Source organism: Teleopsis dalmanni, chromosome 2 (assembly GCF_002237135.1).
Source record: "Teleopsis dalmanni isolate 2A chromosome 2, ASM223713v2, whole genome shotgun sequence".
In the NCBI taxonomy this organism is placed as follows: Eukaryota; Metazoa; Arthropoda; class Insecta; order Diptera; family Diopsidae; genus Teleopsis; species Teleopsis dalmanni.
This window is the reverse complement of record NC_051847.1, coordinates 245,319,511-245,326,813: the sequence shown is the minus strand read 5'-3', so window position 1 is coordinate 245,326,813 and position 7,303 is coordinate 245,319,511. Positions and strand designations below refer to the sequence as shown.

General features: G+C 31.8%; 2 protein-coding genes across 2 annotated transcripts in view; one reads left to right on the top strand and one right to left on the bottom strand.

Moving 5' to 3' along the window:
- Positions 1 to 4,583, bottom strand: part of LOC119677281 (E3 ubiquitin-protein ligase RNF13-like) — a 9,586-nt gene extending 5,003 nt beyond the window's left edge. Inside the window, exons 1-6 of the mRNA XM_038088554.1 lie at positions 4,234 to 4,583; positions 3,988 to 4,157; positions 3,806 to 3,903; positions 3,553 to 3,743; positions 3,304 to 3,496; positions 4 to 272 (exon numbers count right to left, since the gene is read on the bottom strand). Coding sequence (XP_037944482.1) covers positions 4 to 272; positions 3,304 to 3,496; positions 3,553 to 3,743; positions 3,806 to 3,903; positions 3,988 to 4,157; positions 4,234 to 4,344 — 1,032 coding nt within the window. The 5' untranslated portion in view covers positions 4,345 to 4,583. The remainder of the gene's footprint in view (positions 1 to 3; positions 273 to 3,303; positions 3,497 to 3,552; positions 3,744 to 3,805; positions 3,904 to 3,987; positions 4,158 to 4,233) is intronic.
- Positions 4,584 to 4,828: 245 nt separating this feature from the next.
- Positions 4,829 to 7,303, top strand: part of LOC119677280 — a 3,182-nt gene continuing 707 nt past the window's right edge. Inside the window, exon 1 of the mRNA XM_038088553.1 lies at positions 4,829 to 4,835. Within this exon, the coding sequence (XP_037944481.1) occupies positions 4,829 to 4,835 (7 nt within the window). The remainder of the gene's footprint in view (positions 4,836 to 7,303) is intronic.

The following is a 7,303-nucleotide window of genomic DNA, read 5'->3' as shown; positions in this document are numbered from 1 at the left end:
TGCAGTGCTGACAGTTGTATTACTACTCTCACGCGTAAATGTACCATGGCGTGTTGTTGGTATAACTTCTGTTGCCGTTCTAACAGTCGATGTGTTACCACTTGGTTGTAATAGTGGAGTTGTGTCATCATCTGTATCCGATACACTATCCAATGAAGACTGTCGATTCCGATTTGATCTCGCCGTGCCTTTCGTAAAAACCTTTCGCTTACATATGGGACAAACGCGACGATTTTCTGTTAACCAAGGGTCAATGCAATGACTATGATATGCTGAAATAAAGAAATTTTAATTTATAAAACTTTTTAAAAACGATTGAATTATTAAAATGAATTTTGAAAAAAGAAAACCTAAAACTAACCCTACATTCTTATGTAAATTCTTAAACCAATCAGATCAAAATGTTTCGACTGTTACATTTAAATGTACTCTTGATCTGTCGAATTTAGTTACTCAATCTATCGTTTTTAGAGTAATATAATATTTGTGTAGTTTTATAAGTGGACATTTTTATTATTCATATATACATATGTGTGACCGAAAGAAGGTGATTCGCTTTTTAACCACCATATTCAACCTAATTCTTCACGATGCTATTAAGTCGCTAGTGGTAACAGGGAACATATTCAACAAAACATTGCTGACCATTGTCTACGCAGAAAACATAGAGATCTTAACCAGGTTACTACACTATATGAAAGAAACGTTTGTCGATTTACAACCCAGAGATAAAGTACTATGGCTAAACATTAACGATAACTAAACAAAATACATGTGGGTTGGAAGAAACACGCACAGCCCAATTTCAGAAACCTTTTAAGTCGGTGATTTCACTTTTGAAGAAGTTGAAAGCGCTAAATACCTTCGTCGGCGCACGAACGCAGAGCTACTACAACTTTGAAGATGCTGTAAAATTCGCAAAGTTGCAGCGATGAGATGGATCCTGCACGTCATGAGAATTCCGGATGATAGACCAGAAAAGCGTATACTCCTTTTCACGCCGTACAACGACGGCAGAAGAGGTAGACCAAGTATTAGATGGCTCGACAATGTGATCGACGCTATCAGAAAAATAGGTATTAAAAATTGGAGGCCTAAAACAACGTGCAAAGCAAAATAAAGGAAGCTGATTTCTGTAGCTAAAGCTCAACCTGAGCTGTAACGCTGATGATGACATATGTATGTATGTCTATCAAGAAAATAGCTCGAGTGTTATACTTTTCGTCCGAGATTAACCAATCGAAAATAAAAATTGCACTAAATGTAAATCTCGATTGAAAAAGTTACTCTGGATTTACCAATCGAAAGCGACATAAAATTGTTGATTTGTTGATTGCTGATTTGGAAAGGCATTGTGCAAAGAAAACATAAAACATAAGCATTACATCTCCATATTCAGAATTGTACGATATGTTCGTACTTAAAATGAACTATCCTCAATAAAACTCTTGTCTAAGACAAATCAACAATTCATGGGTAGTAATTAGAGTATGTACTTAGTAATAGATAAGTCATCATCCTTGTTTGTTAGATAGATTACGCGAGGATCTCTATAACTGCGTTATTAGATAAGTTAAATCAACAACCTCAAAATCGATTAAATCGGAAAAATGCTTCTACTGACCCATATGCTCTTTCTAGGAACAGTTTTGATTGGGTAAGTTCGAATTTAGATGATGTAACGTTGTTAGATTTTACAAATATCTCTATGCAACAAGTTTTACAATATTTTAAATAGGATTTTAGAAACTAATTAGAACATCAAGTGTATGCCTCATTAATACCATTAATTTTATAAAACCACTGCTAGTTTAAAGTATACCAGAAAAAATAGTCTTTTCTGATATTATAGCAAGTAAAACACGCAAGCCCCTGAAAAGAATTAAATTATCTCATCGAATTTATCGAACCCGCTAGGTAACGAACTAATAATAAGTACTATATTACTTAAAATCGATCGCCAGTGATTGACAAGAAGCACCCTCGGAAAAATATCTTTAGCATTTACAGTCTGTGTAAGTCTTCAATAACTGTCCGGCTGGTGTCACTGCCATCTAGGAATTGCGATGCACCAAGCGGGACTATTTCAAAAGAGTAAGCTTTGATATTTATTACAGACATCATACTCTGTAAATTAAAGCTTTGCAATTATCTGCTTCAAGGGATTCAACTTAGTACTGCCAATAACATACGTGTCTATACACAGAAAAAAAATCAACGGTGCCAAACTGCCATTATATAAGAGCTGAAACCTTCGTCTCTCAACTTCTTTACCGATTGAATAACAAACCACTGTGTCTGTGACTCAATATCTGAGTTCTCATAGTACACATAGCTTCGTCAAGATGGGATCAATTTTCCCCAAACATGCTGACGTTGTGTGAGGCTTCAGCTGTTACTGGCAGGTAACAGCTATGTTAGCCTAAAATTTACCACTGCACATAGACGATTTTAGAAGCAAATAAGATGTAGAACACTTTCTCGACCGATAAAACTTACGCTGTATAGCTTGCTCTTCTTATCTATAGCTATGTTTGGCGCAGAAACATAGATGCCATCACAGAATACTGAAGCTACACTGAAAGTATTCGGGAGAATATACGAGGTTTATCGCGATAATTGATATTGTTTGATACATTAATATCCAAAAGCTACAAGGAAAAAAATATTTGAGGCGAAAGCCAGAGAAAAAAGGCGTAGAGAAAGACCGGGTGTGGGGTAGCACAAACTGCACTTAAACGAAATTAAAGAAAACAAGTCGAAGAAGCTAATTCCAATATTGGTTGTAACTAATTTGGGGGTCCTAATATTTTAAGACTTACAAAACTGCGAATATTTAACACCAGCCTAAATCTGTTTTTGTGTATTGTAGAAGTCTAGCGCAGATATTACTAGTAAACCGAAAACAATAAGCAATAAGAATCTCCTAATATGAACAAGCAAAAAGCAGTCACCAAAAAAAATAAAAAATATAATGTAGGGATAAAATATCATGACAAAAAGGTGCACATCGATGGAATACGAAACGCTCTAGAAGACTAGGAAAAAATATATATGGAAAAGAAAGCTGCTAAATAAGCTACATATCTCATTAGCAGCAACTCAGAACACTCGCCACCGACCGAGACTGTTGAAGGAAACTTTTATTACCTTATGCTCTGGATCATAGCGACAATTGTTATTATTTATAGTTATAATTTTGTTAAAAGTTCTTGCATAGAACAAGAATCTTATATATATAATATATAAAAACTAAAAATAAAATGTGTTTATTACTAATGTAGGAAAGTTTGTAATACTTACGATGCCTGCATGGCAATACACGCAACTTATCGCCCTCAACAAATTCATCCAAGCAGATAACACACGTATCATGGACGATATCACTATTCTTAGTGTATTTTAAAATTGGCAGCTTTTTTAGTAAGCGTTTCGGTAAACGATTTCTTCGGACACGCCGCTCCTCACGTACGCACTTATAAATCATGTAAAATATCTACAAGAAAATAATTATAATTTTATTTATTTTATCTAATATTTAATTAAATTTACCATAACAAGAAAACAAAGACCGATTAAAATTGAAAAAGGTAAAATCAGTTGAGTGTTAATATTAAAAGGTGGTTCATCGTTAATAACAAGAATTACATCCGCAGATTGGAGTATTAAACTCAAGCCAGTTGTATAGCCAACAAATACAGAGGGTATATAAATACCAGTTGAATTTTCAGCTCTCATTTGTTCTACAAATTTGTTAAGCATATTAATTAAATAGCATATTAATTAAATATATATTCAAACTAACCTAAATCATCACTTTTGTTGTTATAAACAATAACACAATCATAACGTGCTTCTTGAGCATTACGCACCTTCAACTCGAAAGAACAATTATCCCCACCCCTGTAATAAAAAATAGACCATTGAATATTATTTCATTATACATTATATACTATTAATTATAATTAATTAATATTCTAGTATTACCTTTCGATAATGGCAACAAATTGGGAATTGCTTGCATAGCGTCCTTTATTAATTGGGTCAATTTTTGTACAACCTTGAAAAGGATTTGTCTGTTTACCAATATATTTAAGACCACTAGATGGTAAACTAGGACCAAATGCTGCTGGCATGTCATTATATTCTTCAATTAGCTTCGGAAAAAAATTAAAAATAAATGTTCATAATTTTCCAATTATAATTATTGAAGCATACATTATTTTAGCTTACCTTATTAGTGTTTCTGTTATAAACTAATATATGAGCATCTGATACAATACACAATCCTAATATAGCAATTTTGAAAACTACCAATTGGATTTTCGTATCTTGTAACAGCATTTTGATCTCTATAATTGTAGGATCAAATTTTAGTCACTTATTAATGTGTAATTTAAAGCACAAATTCGTCAAAGCAGAGTCGTAAAACTATTAAAATCTTTACAATGTTCCCTTCTATTTCTTAATTATTCAGAACTAAAACTCTTAAAGCGGATCAAATATTTTTTTTAAAAATCGGTACTGTATTTCACTCTTTGCATGTCTCATTGGGATATGGAATTTGTTGTAAACAATCTGTAACATAAAAAAAATAATTCAACCTTTTTCAAAATATTTTAAATATACACATATATGTAAATACATACATTTTATTATACAAATTTTAATAAAATTGAATTAAAATTAGGTTCATTGTAATTTTTAATGCACAAAGAATATAAATAACTGAAAAGTTCATTCACTTTTTATATTGTAGAAGATACACAAAAGTACATATCAATACAACTCTTATCAAATAATATTGATAATGTAACTGACCAAAATTATGATAGGTAAATTAATACAATAGGTAAAGCCGATCAGCATAGATAAAATGTTTAAAGCAACTATATAATGTGTATGTATAGTATAATATATGAATGTAAAGAAGACATACAATATTAATCTGTAATATATATATAGAAAGGTATAAAACATAAACTTCATTAATTGGAAAAGCTTGTACAAAATCGTGTTGTTGCCATTTACTAACAAGGTTCTCAACAAGCTGCACTACGAGGAATATTCTGTATATGTGATTAAACTGTATATATATACAATACCAACGAGAGGAGCATATAACTGTAGAAGACTATTTAATGTCGACAGCCACTTACTAGGCTCTTCCTCGAAAAAGAGTATTTATATACATTACATAAATACTAAAGGCTAAATAATAGAATATCTGCAGACATTTAAAAAAAATGTACTAGGATCTTTTTCGTGATAACCCTAAATGGGACTTCTATTGTAGAAGTGTAGTCTAGTATGTAATGATAGATGGCCGCAGAGAAGCTTAATCGCAGAATCATACTACAAAAATAAAGTTTAAAGGTTCATAAGTGTAATTTTGCTACTAAAGCTATACTCCTTGTCAAAGAACACAAACCCGTAAAACACATATCTTTTAGAAAATAATTTATTTTTAGATTAACGATATATACATAATAACTACTAAATATAAAATAACAGATGTCTTTCTGTCCTCTTACAGATTGTTGTTATAACCCGGTGGTACCTGCTTGTGAGGTCCCTTTGGCAGGCGTTAAACGGCACTTGGCCGTATGAAATATTCTGAAACCTTTCGCAACCTTTGTACAAAACGGTTTAAACAAAACGGGTTGTTGAAAAAAGCAAGATCAAAATTTAAAGCAAAAAAGACAATTCCAAGTAACAATATAATTCATTCAAATTTTTTCATTTGATGATTTAAACAATAAAATGGTAAAAAGAATATAACTAATATTTTTAGTCTATATATCGGGTTGGGTAAAAAGTGTTTGGCGTTCTGCGAAATAAAATAAAATAATAAAAGCTACACTAACATTTTTATTGTTTTACAAATGACAGATTAGTTAAATATTTTTTTAGCATTATTGCATTTGTATTAAAAATTATTGCATGAAATTTGGAAACAATTCGGTATTTTACTATGACAAAGAATAGAATATAACACAAGCATGTGAGTTCTTATGGTAAAGAAACTCAATCTATAGATTACATATATATAAATTATAAATAACTGTGATATAATTCTATATAAGATTTAAGAAAAATGGCATTTGAGTTGTTACACTACTTAGGAACTAAACATGGAACACAGCACTATTATTAACCATATCCATAAAGCTAGTTATAGAAAAAGCTCGACGTTGAAATATGTGATACATTTTGAGGAGAAATATTTAAAAGTTCGTAATCCATCTGCAAATAGCAATAGAAAAATGTTAAAATCCAGTCATTTCCAAAAGTCTATACGAAAACGGGCTTACTCAAAAAACATAAACTTCACAAACTGTAGGAAAACTTTACAAATTAATGACAAAAGCAGGAATACGGCCTGTTTGGAGGGATTGTAAGCGTATCATCTATCATAAACAAATATAATCTACCTACCTGACTGATTTAAATTTCCAGTCATACTTAAAAAATATAAATTTCACAAGATGTGGCAAAACTTTACAAATTAATGACAAAATCAGGGATACGGTATATTTGAATGGATTGTAAGGATATCATCTATCATAAACAAATATAACATATCTTCTTGATTGATGAAATTTCCGTTTAAATTACTGAAATTCTCTAAATTTCTGGCTATGAGTCAGAAATATACACACGCTATAAAATGACAATCGTCGCCCCTTTTGTAATTCTACCATGGTAAAGTTGTAAAATTAAACTGTTAAAACAGTTCTTTTTTTTTTTATTATGTATATATATATATAGAACCAATATGGATTCCCTCATCTGGGTCCTGGACATAGGAACATCGTAGTGACCGCCATCGTCACTCGCGGTACCGGTTTATAATACCCTAGAGACCATTAAAAGAAGTACCTTCCTCTGCTTTCTGCTAATTGCCAATAACAGATGGAAAGCACTTAGGTTATGTGCGCATTCCCCAAAACCCTTATTGCAGAAGTTGTGGAAACCCGCAGGAGAAAGAAACCATATATACATTTTTCTGTGAATGCCCGGATTTGGCGTTCAGAAGATATAGGTTCTTAAGAAAATACTACTTTGATAGTTTATCAGACTGTACATCGGTGAAGATGAAAAACCTATTAAATTACCTAAATTCGGCGGGACGGATTTAGTCTCTACTCTTCTATACTAGGGTTCTTGCGAGAAATGTGGTAGCAAAATGGCAAAAAATCGTTAATTGTGTACATGGAAATTATCTAATGGCCTACCACTGCAACCAACCAGAACCAAGAAAGTAGAAAGTTGAAAATTAAATTTAAGATTTAAATTTAAA